The sequence below is a fragment of the Chlorocebus sabaeus genome, chromosome 10, assembly GCF_047675955.1.
Source record: "Chlorocebus sabaeus isolate Y175 chromosome 10, mChlSab1.0.hap1, whole genome shotgun sequence".
Lineage (NCBI taxonomy): Eukaryota > Metazoa > Chordata > Mammalia > Primates > Cercopithecidae > Chlorocebus > Chlorocebus sabaeus.
In genome coordinates this window covers 117,827,170-117,844,166 of record NC_132913.1, presented here as the reverse complement: position 1 = coordinate 117,844,166, position 16,997 = coordinate 117,827,170, and the positions used below count along the sequence as shown (strand labels likewise).

The 16,997-nt window shown below is 38.6% G+C and overlaps 1 protein-coding gene across 1 annotated transcript in view; it reads right to left on the bottom strand.

Moving 5' to 3' along the window:
- The window catches only part of SP140 (SP140 nuclear body protein), an 82,964-nt gene that overhangs the window by 31,218 nt on the left and 34,749 nt on the right, over positions 1 to 16,997 (bottom strand). Inside the window, exons 12-14 of the mRNA XM_073020131.1 lie at positions 9,124 to 9,210; positions 8,788 to 8,904; positions 8,103 to 8,156 (exon numbers count right to left, since the gene is read on the bottom strand). Coding sequence (XP_072876232.1) covers positions 8,103 to 8,156; positions 8,788 to 8,904; positions 9,124 to 9,210 — 258 coding nt within the window. The remainder of the gene's footprint in view (positions 1 to 8,102; positions 8,157 to 8,787; positions 8,905 to 9,123; positions 9,211 to 16,997) is intronic.

The following is a 16,997-nucleotide window of genomic DNA, read 5'->3' as shown; positions in this document are numbered from 1 at the left end:
GAGAGTTTACCACTTAGCGATCACTCACTAGAAAAAACAAAGAATTTACTTCAGCTAGACAAAAAGTGAAACCAAAGAAAAAAAACGATGAGCATACAAAATAATTTTTTAAAATTAAGTAAATATCAACTGTAAAAATGATAATCGTTTCAAAATTTATAGTTAAAAATAAAATATTAAACAATAGCCAAAATGTTAGAAATGGGGTGTTCAGTTTGTAGTGAAACCATGATAAGCTCCTTGTCATCTTTTGGGATTGGGGCATAATTTAAAACATTACAGAAATTTTATCTTTAATTTCTAAACCAGCAGGGAGAAAGGGGAGAATATATAGTTTTATACCAATCCATTAGAAAGCAGGAAGGAGACATGAAAAACACAAATAAAGTATGGTCAACAATACCACAGAAGATATAGGTCCATATACATCTGGAATCTCAATAAATGTAAATAAATTTAAATTTACCTATTAAGAAGCTAGGATTATCAGACAAAATTACAAAAGTTAAGTGCAGTTACAAGAGACATAAAAGAAAACTGAACAAGAGGGCATCACATAAAGTGAGTGAAAAATATTTTTAAAAAACCATAAAAGTTTGCATAACAATGTTAGTACTCAGCCAAAGAGATTTTAAGGCAAAAGCATTAACAAGGATAAAGCAGAATGCTGTATAATGACAAAAGAAAAACATCCATTAAGAAGTTATAAATCATGAATAGTCCCAAAATATTTAAAGTAAAGCAACAAAATAAAGAGAAATTGGCAAATATACAACCATGTGCGAGAATTTAACACATTTGTATGCAAATCTGATGGAGCAAATAAAATTTAAATTACTGTGGACACGAATTTAAACAACAAAGTTGTGCTTGATAAAAAAAGACACATGGAGTGAAGCCAGAGCCTAACAAATAGTTCAAATGTACATTATTCTCAAGGGGCAGAAAACATTTACAAACATTGACCACACATTAGGTTGCCAAAAAAAACAAAAACAAAAACAAAAACAAAACCTTAATTTATGGGTGGTATATGCCTGTATTGTCACTTATTTGGGACTCTGAGGCAGGAGAATCACTTGAGCCCAGGAGTTTAAGGCCATCCTGGAACACACAGCGAGGTCCCATCTTTTAAAAAACAAACCAGCAAAAAACAGTCAGCTGTTGTCAAGAACTAGAGAATGGAGAGACGAATACAAGTGGGCTTTGGGGTGATGGAAATGATACATGTCATGATTGTGGAGGTATTTACATAACTGCACACATTTGTTAAAACAAATTTGATTATACCTTAAGGTGATGAATTTGTTTTATGTAAATTACAGTTCAATAAAGCAGATAAGAAAAGTAGACGTGTGGAACATCTACATAAAGAAAATCCTGTTATTGGTGTCCTTATCAAAGATTACTTGAACATACATGCATGAGTTTATTTCTGGGTTCCCTATTCTATTGCACTGGTTTATGTGTGTTTTTATGCCACTACCATACTGTTTTGATTACTCTTGTTTTGCAACATAGTTTAAAATTAGACAGTATGATGCCTCCAGCTTTGTTTCTTTTTTTTTTTTCTTTCAAAATTACTTTGCCTATTTGGAGTCTTTTATGATTCGATACAAATTTTAGGATTCCTTTTACCTATTTCTGTGAAAAATGTCATTTAAATTTTGATAGAGATTTCACTGACTCTCCAGATCACTCTGGGTAATACGGACATTTTAACAATATTCTTCCAGTTCTTGAACATGAGATATCTTTCCATTTATTTGTATATTTTTCAATTTCTTTCATGAATGTCATAGTTTTCAGTGTGCAAATATTTCACCTCTTGTTAAATGGGTTCCTATTTTATTCTTTTTGTGGCTATTGTAAATGGGATTGTTTTCTTAATTTCTTTTTTGGATAGTTCATTGTTAGTGCATAGAAACACAACTGATCTTTGAATCCTGCAACTTTACTGAATTCATTTGTTAGCTCCAACAGTTTTTTTATGAACTCTATAGTATTTTCTACATAGAAGATCGTGTCACCTGCAAACAGAGACAATTTAACTTCTTTCCAATTTGGATGGCTTTTTTTTTCTTGCTTACTTGCTCTGACTAGGACTTACATCACTATACTGAATACAGATGTCAAGAAGGGGCATTTAATCTTGACAAGGGTGCCAAGAATAAATAATGGAGAAAAGATAGTCTCTTCAATAAATGGTCCTAAGAAAACTGAATATCCACAAGCAAAAGAACGAAATTAGTAGCATTTTATCACAGTAGATCCTCTCAAATCCTGCTGCTGCTTTATCAACTAATAGTTTCTAAATCCTTTGTTGTCATTTCAACAATGTTCACAGCATCTTCACCAGGTATAAATTCCATCTCAAGAAACTGCTTTCTTTGCTCATTCATAAGAAGCAACTCCTCATCCACTCAAGGTTTATCATGAGATTGCAGCAATTCAGTCACATCTTCAGGCTCCACTTCTAATTCTGGTTCTCTCGGCTGTCTCTGCCACATTTGAATTACTTCTTTACTGATGTCTTGAGCCCTTCAAAGTCATCCATGAGGATTGTAATCAACTTCTTTTAAATTCCTGTTAATGTTGATATTTTGACCTCCTCTCATGAATCATGAACGCTCTTATGGCATGTAAAATGGTGAATCCTTTCCAGAAGTTTTCCAATTGACTTTGCCCAGATTCATCAGAGGAATCACTATGTATAGACAGCTATAGCATTACAACATGTATTTCTTAAATATTAAGACTTGCTAGTTGAAATTACTCTTCAATCCATGGGCTGCAGAATGGATGTTGTGTTAGCAGGCATGGAAATAACATTAATCACCTGTACATCTCCATCAGAGCTCCTGGATGACTAGGTGCACTGTCAATGAACAGTGATATCTTGAAAGGAATCCTTTTTTCTGAGGAGTATGTCTCAACAGTGGGTTTAAAATATTCAGTAAACCATGCTGTAAACAGATGTGCTGTCATCTGGGCTTTATTCCAATTGTATAGCACAGGCAGAGTAAACTTAGAATAATTCTTAAGGGCCCAAGGACTTTCAGAATGGTGAATGAGCATTGGCTTCAAGTGAAAGTCACCTGCTCCATTAGCCTCTAACAAGAGACTCAGCCTGTTCTGTGGAGCTTTGAAGCCAGGCATTGACTTCTCCTCTGTAGCTATGACAGTTCTAGATGGCATCTTCTTCCAATAAAAGGCTGTTTAGTCTACACTGTAAAACTGTTGTTTAGTGTAGCCACCTTCATCTATGATCTTGGCTAGATCTTCTGGACAACCTTCTGCAGCTTCTACATCAGCATTTGTTGCTTCGCCTTGCCCTTTAATGTTATGAGACAGCTTCTTTCCTTCAACCTCAGGAACCAACATCAGCTAGTCACAAACTTTTCTTATGCAGCTTCCCACATCTTTCAGCCTTTATAGAATGGAAGAGAGTTTAGGCCTCACTCTGGATTAAGGTTTCGCTTAAGGGAATGTTGTAGCTGGTTGGATCTTCTATCCAGATCACTCATACTTTCTCCATATCAGCAATAAGTCTGTTCTACTTTCTTATCATTCATGCGTTCACTGGAGTAGCACTTCATAACTTGGCTAATTGTTTGCTGCAACAGGCCTAGTTTTCAGCCTATCTTGGCTTTTGACATGGCTTCCTAACTAAGCCTCATCATTTCTAGCTTTTTATTTAAAGTGAGACACATGTGACTCTTCCTTTAACTTGAGCCTTTAGAGGCCATTGTAGGATTATTAATTGACTTAATTTCCATATTTTTTTTTTGTCTCAGGAAAGAGGAAAATCCAAGAGAGGGAGAGAGACTGGGGAACAGCTGGTCAGTGAAGCAGCTGAAACACACACAACATTTATTAGGTTTGCCATCTTATACGAACACAGTGTGCGGTGCCATAGACAGTTAGAATAGTAACATCAAAGATCATTGTTGTCACTTTTCATAATACCATAACAGGAATAATAATAATAATAAAGTTTGAAATCTTGCGAGAATTACCAAAATGTTATAGAGACACAAAGTGAGCACATGTTGTTGGAAAAAGGGCACCAATAGACTTTTTTTGACACAGGGTTGTCACAAACATTCAATTTGTAAAACTCACAATATTCTCAAAGTACAATAAAGCGAAGTGCAATCAAATGAGATGTGCCTGTACCACAAAGAAACCTAAAAGAATAACATCAAATATGACAACACACATAGGTGACATTCAGTATATGCCACATATAAGTATTCTTGTTGTCCTAAAGCATGGGGAAAAAAAGACAACACATTGGCAAAATATAAGTTCCAAGCACTCATAGAAGAAAAAATAAAAATGGCCAACAACAAATGAAGAATGCTCAGCTGCACCAAAAATGAAAGCAATGCAAGTTAAAATAGGAATGAAATAAAACTTTTTTTACAGTTAAGTTGGCAAGATATTAAATGTTTATAATATCTACTGCATGTTATATTGATTTAAAGAGAAATATAATGGTTTAAATGTATTCATTTAGATATATTACATAATTCTAAATGTGCTAATAAAACATAGAAAAAAAATGGAAATATGTAGAGCAAAGCTTATAGGGAATATGTATTTTAAAATCAGGAAAAAAACAGCATAAAAGTGTAAGTAATTTGAAAAAATATAAATTGTTTAGAAGATTGAATATAACCATATAGGGTGAATTTTTTTTTTTTTTTTTTTTTTTTTTGGTCTTACGAAAGGTATTGCTGCTGTAATAAATTACCATAAACTTAGTGACCAAAAAAATCACAAATTCATGGTCTTATAATTCTGTGGGTTAGAAATCTGACATGTACCTCACAGGGCTAAAATCAATCAAGGTGTCTGCAGGGCTTTGCTCCTTTCTGGAGGCCACAGAGGAGCCTTTTCCAGCTTCAGAAAGTTGCCCACATTCTTTAGTTGATGGACCCCTGCATCCATCTCCACATCCAACTCTATTCTCTCTGACCATTCTTCCATAGTCACACTTCCCTCTCTTGACAGGAGGATATGTTCTCTGACTTTAGGGGCCCATGTGATCTTACCTCAAGCTCCTTAACTTAATCACATCTTCAAAGTCCCTTTTGCCATGTAAAGTAATAGATTATAGGTTCTAGGAGATAGGACACGGACATCTTTGTTTCTCTTGGTACAAAACCCTCAAGAATCTTACGGATCTCCTGCATTTATCATGGGGATTTCCTCCATCAGACATGAAGCTTCCCCACAGATCTTTCCTAGAAATTCACACATCTATTTTTTTTTATACTGTAAGTTCAAGGATATATGTGCAGGTTTGTTACATAGGTAAACATGTGTCATGGGTGTTTGTTATACAGATTATTTCATCACCCAGGTATTAAGCCTAATACCCATTAGTTATTTTTCCTGATCCTCTCCCTCCTCCAACCCTTCACCTTCTGATAGGCTTCAGTGTGTGTTGTTCCCCTCTATGTGTCCATGTATTCTCATCACTTCATTACCTTATAAGTGAGAACATGTGGTGTTCGATTTCTGTTCCTGTATTAGTTTGCTAAGGATAATGGTCTCCAGCTCCAACCATGTCCCTGCAAAGCACATGATCTTATTCTTTTTTTTTTTTTTTTTTTTATGGCTGCACAGTATTCCATAGTGAATATGAACCACATTTGCTTTATCCAGTCTATCATTGCTGGACATTTAGGTTGATTCTATGTCTTTGCTATTGTGAACAGTGCTGCAATAAGCATACATGTGCATGTGTCTTTATAATAGAATGATGCATATTCCTTTGGGTATATACTCAGTAATAGGATTGCTGGGTCAAATAGTATTTCTGTCTTTAGGTCTTTGAGGAATTGCCACACTGTCTTCCACAACCTTGTCAGCAACAGTGTGTATAAGCATTCCTTTTTCTCCACAACCTTGTCAGTATCTGCTGTTTTTAGACCTTTTAATAATAGTCATTCTGACTGGTGTGAGATGGTATCTCCTTGTAGTTTTGATTTGGATTTCTCTAACGATCAGTGATGGTGAGCTTTTTTTCATATGGTTGCTGGCTGCATGTATGTCTTCTCTTGAGAAGTATCTGTTGATGTCCTTTGCCCACTTTTTAATGAGGTTGTTTTTCTTGTAAATTTGTTTAAGTACCTTATAGATGCTGGATGTTAGATCTTCATCAGATGCATAGTTTGCAAAAATTTTCTCCCAGTCTGTAAGCTGTCTATTCACTCTGATGATAGCTTCTTTTGCTGTGCAGAAACTCTTTAGTTTAATTAGATCCCATTTTTCAATTTTTGCTTTTATTGCAGTTGCTTTTGGCATCTTTGTCATGAACTCTTTGCCCATGCCTATGTCCTGAATGGTATTGCCTAGGTCATTTTCCAGGGTTTTTATAGTTTTGGGTTTTATATTTAATCCTTTAATCTGTCTTGAGATAATTTTTATATATGGTGTAAGTAAGGGGTCCAGTTTCAATTTTCTGTATACAGCTAGCTGATTATCCCAGTACCATTTACTGAATAAGGAAACCTTTTGCCATTGCTTGTTTTTGTCAGATTTGTCGAAGATCAGATAGTTGTAGATGTTTGGACTTATTTCTGGGTTCTCTCTTCTGTTCCACTGGGCTATGTGTCTGTTCTTGTACCAGTACCATGTTGATTTGGTTACTGTATTAGTCCGTTTTCACACTGTTGATATAGACATACCCAAGCCTGGGTAATTTATACAGGAAAAAGAGTTTAATGGACTTACAGTTCCATGTGGCTGGGGAAGCCTCATAATCATAGTGGAAGACAAGAAGGAGCAAGTCACGTCTTACACAGATGATGGCAGGCAAAGAGACAGAGCTTATGAAGGGAAACTCCCCCTTATAAAACTATCAGATCTCATGAAGACATATTCACTATTATGAGAATAGCACAGGAAAAACCGGCCCCCATAATTCAACTACCTGCCACTGGGTCCCTCCCACAACACTTGGGAATTGTGGGAGATACAATTCAAGATGAGATTTGGGTGGGGACACAGCCAAACCATATCAGTTAATGTAGCCCTGTAGTATGGCTTGAAGTTGGGTAGCATGATGTCTCCAGCTTTGTTCTTTTTGCTTAGGATTGCCTTCGCTATTCAGGCTCTTTTTTGGTTCCATGTAAATTCTAAAATTATATTTTCTAGTTATGTGAGAAAAGTCAATGTTAGCTTAATGGCAATAGCATTGAATTTGTAAATTGCTTTGGGCAGTATGGCCATTTTTAAATGATATTGATTCTTCCTGTCCATGAACATGGAATGTTTTTCCATTTGTTTGTGTCATCTCTCATTTCTTTGAACAGGGTTTTAGTTCTCCTTGTAGAGATCTTTCACCTCCCTAATTAGCTGTATTCCTAGGTATTTTATTCTTTTTGTAGCAACACACATCTATTTTTGATTTCTGCTGAGATGGCTGAGGGACTCAAGAGTCACATGCCTCATCTCTTCAAATAACTTTTTATGTGAATGAATAATCTGACCTTTCACTACTTCCCAGGGAACTTGCAAAAAGTCTTGGTTGTCTCTACCAAGCACACATGTCTGGCAACGAATCTCCTTATTTTATCGTGTTTTTTGACCTGGATAGGCTGATAATTTTCTAAGTCATCAAGACTTCATTTTTTTTTTCATTTAGCAGCTCTTCCTTTAATATACCTCTTCCCTCTTGCATTTTACTATAATTAGCAAAAGATACCACAACACACCATGATCACTGTATTTGGGAATCTCCTTAGCTATAGATCCAGAAAGTTCTGCTTTTCACATGCGTACAGGACAGGCCACTATATAATAAGGAGGCCTTTTCCACATCTTTCTTATATCCTTCTGAGCCCTCACCAGTAACACAGTTAACCTCCATATTTTTACTAACAGCCTGCTCATGATGATCCAGGTCTTCTCTAATGCAATATAGGCTTTCTTTCTCACGTTATTTACTTCCTTCTCAGTCCTCACTAGCACAGTCTTTAGCGTCCATGTTTCTACTAAGAACTACTCAGGGCAATATAGGCATAGAACTCTGGCATTAAAAACATATTTGTAACACCAAAAGCAATTAAATTCTTATTTATTCTTACTTTTTTTCCTCTTGGGTTTTCCCAAAGTAGAGTTGTTTCCAATATCCACAGTATCTAGAAAATAGCAAGTTGTAGTGAGGTAATAGAAATTAATAAATAAAAGTTACAGATTTTAGGACAATTTATACCACAGAAGGCTTGAGTTTATAAAGATGTTTAGATAATCATTCCTCTCTTTCTTCTAGGGGAATCAAAAACCCACTGAACTGAGAACTAGGAGTCTAGGATGGGCCCTGGGTCTTCTATCAAAAATAGGTGTTGGGCTAAGAAGAGTAGACCTGCTGTCTTTCCTCCTGACAATTAAGTACCAGGATTAGTTGTCTTTTGAGTGTGGCCTTTCTAAGTTGTAGCAAAATGACACTATTATCTACCAGCAGAAGTTCACTGGGGTATCCTGGGCTTCATGGAAGATTGGGTGTAACTTAATATTCTAATGCAATAAACAAGATAACTGCATTTCAAAGAGTATACTTCTATGACATCATCTATGTCTAATCAGCAGAGTCCATCCTCTTAAATATTACTTTATAGCAATCTCTTGCCTCCCTGCAGTTCCCCAAAGGTTCAGGTGAAGCAAATGCAAAGAATAGGATTCTGGACAGACTGGAGCACCTACCTGCACCCAACTGGGGGTCTGTGGGGCCCACTGAGCCACCCCCATCCCACAGCCCTCAGACAGCCTTACCCATTGTGCCACATGCTTGATCACTTTCCATCTTTACTTCTGGGCATCCTGGCACCTCTTCTGAGAAACACATGACACAGGAACACTTCTCATTTTCATATGCTGATTGCTCTGCTCCTGGGCCAAAATTGTGATTCATGAAGACTTTCAGTTTGACCCAGTGACTCTCTTTTCTGCACCCTTGTTGCTCCCCCTTCTTTACTTTTTCCTCTGAAATCTTCTCCTTTCACTGCTCCTCCTTATATTTGACTCTTCCTTTAAGTCTATTTTTTTCTCCTCCTTTTTCTCTTTATCAGAACTCTGTTTCTGTTTTCACTGTTTTCAAGTCATAATTACCTGATACATCATCATGTAGCAGGCTAGAAGCGAGCTCTTCTGATTCTCCTTCTTCATTCATTGGGTGATCTTCTAGTTCACTAGACACTAATGAGAAACAAGAAAATTATTGTCCAAGGATCCTGACACAGTGACCAGAGAAGAGTTTCTAGTGCTGTCATACTACAAACTGATATTCTGAGCTAAGATGAATTGTTCTCTGGAAAAAAATATACTTGCTCCAATAATCACATTTGACATATAACAGAGCCATGCTCTCCCCATGTTATGCACCTCATCCTCCTTTTTTCTACTTTTATTTTTGTACTTGTAGTACTGAGAATAAAGCAAGAAAACTCTCATCATTCCAGAAAATACTACTGTTCTTTGACAATAGTAAAAAGCAACTATTTAAACTCATCCCAAGTGGCCATTGACTACTTATATCACTAACCATATTTCTGAAAGCGAGCCTTTGTGGCAGTGGCACAAAGTGGCAGTTCTCCATATCTGAAGCCCAGCCGTCAGCAACAGCCCCCTCCACAAAGCCTGCATTGATGGCCAAATGCTAAATTACTCATAAACACTCCTGTTTCTGAAGGTCTGGGGTCCCTAAACAATATGCTTCCTAAAACTCTATATAAAATCGCAGTTTCCTTTTCTATAGAGACTGTGTCTTATAAGCACAGGGCCTCCTCCCACCAGATGCCTTGCTTAGCAAGGAATAAATCAGTGTTTAGTTTCAGTTAATGAGTAGTAGCCTAGCCCTTCAAATATTGGAGTTCCTGCCGAGATAATCTTGAAGATTCTTGCTGGGGAGTGTCCTGTGGAGCCCTTGGATCCACAAGCATGAATCTCAGGCCACTGTGTCCATCTCAGGCCATTTTTCTGACCTACTGCCAAGTGAATCTTTCTCAGAAACATCTTGAACTATCTGACTTGTTTCATTGAGCTCTTAGTTCTGAATTTATCTTATTTAAAGATGGGCAGGGCATACAATTAGATAGAATTAGATATTTTGGGTTGGAAGTACACCACCTAGCAAACATTTTCTCAGTTAATGTGCTTATTTATTCACTACTTCATCTATTGTTACCTTTCTTTTGTCTTTTTTTTTTTTGAGACAGAGTTTTGCTCTTGTCGCCCAGGCTGGAGTGCAATGGTACAATCTCGGCTCACTGCAACCTCCACCTCCTGGGTTCAAGTGATTCTCCTGTCTCAGCCTCCCAAAGTAGCTAGGATTACAGGTGCCCACTACCACACCTGGCTAATTTTTGTATTTTTAGTAGAGAGGAGGTTTCACCATGTTGGCCAGGCTGGACTCGAACTCCTGACCTCAGGTGATCTACTCACCTCGGCCTCCCAAAGTGCTGGGATTATAAGTGTGAGCCACCGCGCCCGGCCTCTTCTGTCTGTTTTTAAAAAGTCTTATCTCTGCTGGGCATGGTGGCTGACACCTGTAATAGGTCATATTACAGGCAGATTGCTTGAGCTCAGGAATACTAGACCATCCTGGGCAACACAGCAAAACCCTACTCAAAAAAAAAAAAAAAAAAAAGTCTTATTTCATGTGTGTTTGTTCCTGATTTTCCTGTGCTTTCTGAATGTTAGAAGATAGTGATCCAAAGCAAACAGATGGTGGCCAAGGTCTGCTAAGTCCTCAATTTAAGCCAGCCTCCAAAACTAATGGATGTGGGTCCATTGGACAGTAGCCAAACTGTGCAAAGATGTTTGGCCACACTTTATCTTCAGTCCCTCATCAAAACCTTCATGAGGGCACCTAGTGTCTTGTCAATTTGTGAAAGAAAATCATTTTGTTTAGTATGCAATCTGGAGTCAACTACAATCATGTAATTAATCGTATGTTCCCTTTTCAGTTACTGCTTCATTCATGTGGAACACACCATTCACACTTGTACTGAAACATAGCGGCCTCTTTGCTGTTTGTCATGGGATTGCCTTTGCCAAAGCCATAATCTCCCCCTGACAAAAGTTTTACTTCCTCTGTATACTTTCATCATGATTCTAACTCTTGTACTTTTCTTAATAACTGGCAACAGTTTCGCTAAAATGACTCTGGCTTACAATGGGGAAGTTTTGCCATGTCCAAAGTAAGTAACACATTTGACAAGTAGATCTATAAAAGAAGAGAAAAAAGTCACCAAATGTTCCCACGTCTCAAGCAGTAACCCGTTACTTTCAGACCATTATCGGAGGAACACTCTTTTCAACAAAACCTCTATAAATGTAATAGGCAGGGATCTGTTCTGCAAATGGAACTACCAGATTAAAGGTTCAGAAGAAGGACTAATTTTAGAAGCCCTGGAAAATTCCCTGACAGATGATCTACGTATAGTTGACCTGAGCATTAGTATACCTACACTGTGCATGATTTGAGATCTGCAAGCAATAAACAAAATGGGTATACCTCACTTCCCTGTACCTCCTAACCAGATTACTACGATCTCTTCAGTCTCACCTAAAGCCAAAATTTTTAATGTATTTATGTTCAGCTTTGTTTAATGTCTTATTTGATAAATATTATTTGCTTGGGAAAATCAATGGCTCATCTGGACCGTTATTTTCTAGGAATTTCCTTGATGATAGGCAGAATTCTAAGATGGCCCCAAATATTTCTTTCCCTAATCCTGAGGACTGTGAACATAATGAGATATTACTTCCATAATTACCTTATGTGATATGGCAGAGCTGGCCTTAAGAAAGGCTAACAGAGTGGATCTGGTCTAACCATATGAGCCTTTTAAGAGCAGGAAGTTTTCTCTAGCCATGAGCAGAAGAGGAAGTCAGAGATTCAAAGAATGAGAAGGATTCCACACAAGATTGCTGGCTTGAAGATGGAGTGGAGCTCCAGGAGCTGAGAGTGGTCCGTGACCGACAACCAGTAACAAAGCAGTGACCTCAGTTCAACAACCACGAGGAGCTGGATTATGTCAACAACCTGGGTGAGCTTGATTGCAAGATTTTTCTCAGAGCCTTCAGATAAGATTTCAGCTGGGCTGACATCTTAATTTCAGCCTAGGGAGACTCTAAGCAGAGAACTGAGCTGAGCCCACCCACACTTCTGCTGGCAGAACTGTGAGATAACAAGCAGGTATTGTATGTAGTAAGCCACTACATTTGTGGTCATTTGTCATGCAGCAATGAAAAACGAACACAATGAAAATCCTCTTCCAAGTTTTAAATACAAAGGGATACAAAGCTCAGACATGCATCTTCTCCGATCTGAGACATAGTTCACCTCTATTATACTCTACAGATCTGGATATTTCTTTTTTTTTTTTTTTTTTTTTGAGACGGAGTCTCGCTCTGTTGCCCAGGCTGGAGTGCTGTGGCCGGATCTCAGCTCACTGCAAGTTCCGCCTCCCGGGTTCCCGCCATTCTCCTGCCTCAGCCTCCCGAGTAGCTGAGACTACAGGCGCCCGCCACCGTGCCCGGCTAGTTTTTTGTATTTTTTAGTAGAGATGGGGTTTCACTGTGTTAGCCAGGATGGTCTCCATCTCCTGACCTTGTGATCCGCCCGTCTCGGCCTCCCAAAGTGCTGGGATTACAGGCTTGAGCCACCGTGCCCGGCCAGATCTAGATATTTCTTAATCTATTCATTGAGTTGGGCAAAAATGGACACAAAACTTCTAAGGAAAAACTCCAATTCTGTAAAACAAACAAAATGAAACAAAACAAAAACTAGGCTATTTTCTCAGCCATAATCTATTGGCCGAGGAAATAATATTATACAAAGAAATGTTACAATGTCTCCAAAGCGTTCCAAGACCAGTGACTAAAGGAAAGATAAGAGGATTTCCAGGATTAACTGAGTCTTGAAGACAATGGGGGTCAATCTTTTCTGAAATACCAGGCCTCCCTACATTTGACCACATCAGATATCTTGGGGCCATTCTCTTGGAACACACAAATGGAACAGATCTTCATGACTGTAAAATACTCCTTCATCAATCACCTACACTGAATCCTCTATTATCACATTTTCTCCTTTATCATAATCCTTTTCTTTTATACATACATAAAAAATAGGCCATGGTTCATGACCAGCCTGAGCAACATGACCCTCTGAAGGAAGCAGACTGCAACTGCAGGACCCAGGAGAACCTCCCTAAAACTGTGAGGGCCCCAACTGCAGAAGCGGGAAAAGGAGATCCTCCTCTCCCAAACACACACCCCCACTGGAGAAGCTGAAGGTCTGTTTGCAGGAGAAGTTTCCAACTTTACCTGGAGCTGAGTCAATCTGAAGAGGTGAGTGAAATACAGGGGTAGAGGAAGCAGCTGAAAGGCCCTGGGAGCTGGCTGGGTCCCCTAGCAGGCCATTCCTGTCTGGCACCACAGGGATCCAACAGGAGAGGAGCAGGGATTAAAACTACACAGGGAGAAGCAAATCTCTAGCTGAACTTTGCAACAATTTGAACAGGAGTGAGAAGCCTCCTGCACCTCTTGTGAGGGTGCAATTCTGGTATGCAGACTCCACAGGTGGAGAAGAACTAAGCCTTTTTCTTTTGCAGCTGTGAGGCAGATAGCCTGGGGCAGGTTTTCAAGCCTGGAAACGGTCTGGGGGTTGTTGGGGTGGGGCATGGTGGGAGTGAGTCTGGCCCTTTGGTTTGCTTGGGAGCTGGGTGAGGCCTGTGACTGCCAGCTTTCCCCCATTTCCCGGACAACCTGCATGACTCAGCAGAGGCATCCATAATCCTCCTAGGTACACAACTCCAGTGACACAGAAATCTCACCCCCACCCCCCACAGCAGCTGCAGCAAGACTTGCCCAAGGAGAGTCTTAGCTCAGACATGGCTAGCCCCTCCCCCACCTGGTGGTTCTTCCTTATCCATGCTGGTAGCTGAAGACAAAGTGCATATAATCTTAGGAATTCTAGGGCCCGCCAACCACCGGTTCCTTCCCATAAAACCACAGCTGATGCTCTCTGGAAAGCGCCACCTCCTGGCAGTAGGCCAACCAGCACAAAAATAGAGCATTAAACCACCAAAGCTAAGGACCCCCATGGAGTTCATTGCAGCCCTGTCACCTCCAGCAGAACAGGCACTGGTATCCACAGCTGAGAGACCCATAGATGGTTCACATCACAGGACTCTGTGCAGACAACCCCTACCAGGAGCCTGGTAGGCTCGCTGGGTCACTAGACCTAGAAAAGAGACGACAATCATTGCAATTTGACTCACAGGAAGCCACACCCACAGAAAAAGGAGGAGAGTACTACATCAAGGGAACATCTCGTGGGACAAAAGAATCTGAACAACAACCTTCAGCCCTAGACCCTTCCTCTGACAGAGCCTACTCAAATGAGAAGGAACCAGAAAACCAACCCTGGTAAGATAACAAAACAAGGCTCTTTAACACACCCCAAAAATCACACTAGTTTGCCAGCAATGGATCCAAACCAAGAAGAAATCCCTGATTTACCCGAAAAAGAATTCAGGAGGTTAGTTATTAAGCTAATCAGGGAGGGACCAGAGAAAGGCAAAGCCCAGTGCAAGGAAATCCAAAATATGATACAAGAAGTGAAGGGAGAAATATTCCAGGAAATAGATAGCTTAAAGAAAATTAATAAAAAATTCAGGAAACTTTGGACACACTTTTGGAAATGTGAAATGCTCTGGAAAACCTCAGCAATAGAATTGAACAAGTAGAAGAAAAAAATTCAGAGCTCAAAGACAAGATCTTTGAATTACCCCAATCCAACAAAGACAAAGTAAAAGGAATAAGAAAATATGAACAAAGCCTCCAAGAAGTCTGGGATTATGTTAAATGACCATACCTAAGAATAATCGGTGCTCCTGAGGAAGAAGAGAATTCTAAAAGCTTGGAAAACATATTTGGGGGAATAATTGAAGAAAACTTCCCTGGCCATGCTAGAGACCTAGACATCCAAATACAAGAAGCACATAGAACACCAGGGAAATTCATCATAAAAAGATCTTCGCCTAGGCACGTTGTCATCAGGTTAACCAAATTTAAGATGAAGGAAAGGATCTTAAGAGCTGTGAGACAGAAGCTACGGGTAACCTCTAAAGGAGAATCTATCAGATTAACAGCAGATTTCTCAGCAGAAACCCTACAAGCTAGAAAGGATTGGGGCCCTATCTTCAGCCTCTTCAAACAAAACAATTATCAGACAAGACTTTTGTATCCAGCAAAACTAAGCATCATGTATGAAGGAAAGATACAGTCGTTTTCAGACAAACAAATGCTGAGAGAATTTGCCATTACCACGCCACCACTACAAGAACCACTAAAAGGAGCACTAAATGTTGAAACAAATCCTAGAAACACATCAAAACGGAACCTCTTTAAAGCATAAATCACACAGGACTATAAAACAAAAATAAAATACAAATTTAAAAGTAAAAACAAAAACAAAGTATACAGGCAACAAAAAGCACAATGAATGCAATGGTACCTCACATTTTAATACTAACATTGAATGTAAATGGCCTAAATGCTCCACTTAAAAGATACAGAACCACAGAACCAGTAAGAACTCACTAACCATCTGCTGCCTTCGGGAGACTCACCTAGCACATAAAGACTCACATAAACTTAAAGTAAAGGGGTGGAAAAAGGCATTTCATGCAAAAGGACACCAAAAGCAAGCAGGGGTAGCTATTCTTATATCAGACAAAACAAACTTTAAGGCAACAGCAGTTAAGAGAGACATGGAGGGACACTGCATAATGGTAAAAAGCCTTGTCCAACAGGAAAATATCACAGTTCTAAACATATATGCACCTAACACTGGAGCTCCCAAATTTATAAACAATTACTAATAGACCTAAGAAATGAGATAGACAGCAACACAAGAACAGTGGAGTTGTTAATGCTCCACTGACAGCACTAGACAGGTCATCAAGACAGGAAGTCAACAATGAAACAATGGATTTAAACTATATCTTGGAACAAATGGATTTAACAGCTATATACAGAATATTTCATCCAACAGTCACAGAATATATATTCTATTCAAGAGTACATGGAACTTTCTCTAAGATAGACCATATGATAGGCCATAAAATGAGCCTCAATAAATTTAACAAAATCGGAATTATATCAGGCAGTCTCTCAGATCACAGTGGAATAAAACTGGAAATCAACTCCAAAAGGAATCTCCAAAACCATGCAAATACATGAAAATTAAATAACCTGCTCCTGAATGAGCATTGGGTCAAAAATGAAATCAAGATGGAAATGTAAAAATTTTTCAAACTGAACGACAATCAAAACCTCTGGGATACAGCAAAGGTGGTGCTAAGAGTAAAGTTTATAGCCCTAAACACCTACATCAAAAAGACTGAAAGAGCACCAACTGACACTCTAAGGTCACACCTGAAAGAACTAGAGAAACAAGAACAAACCAAACCCAAACCCAGCAGAAGAAAGGAAATAACCAAGATCAGAGCAGAACTAAATGAAATTGAAACAAAAAAATACAAAAGATAAATGAAACAAAAGCTGGTTCTTTGAAAAGGTAAATAAAATTTATAGACCATTGGCAAAATTAACCAAGAGGAGAGAAAACCCAAATAATGTCACTAAGAAATGAAACAGGAAATATTACAACTGATACCAGTGAAATACAAAAGGTCATTCAAGGCTACTATGAATACCTTTATGCACATAAACTAGAAAACATAGAAGAGATGGATAAATTCCTGGAAAAACACAATCCTCCTAGCGTAAATCAGGAAGAATTAGATACCCTGAACAGATCAATAACAAGCAGCAAGACTGGAATGGTAATTTAAAAATTACCAACAAAAAAAAGTCCAGGATCAGACAAATTCACAGCAGAATTCCACCAGACAGTCAAAGAATTGGTACCAATCCTTTTGACACTATTCCACAAGATAGAGAAAGAA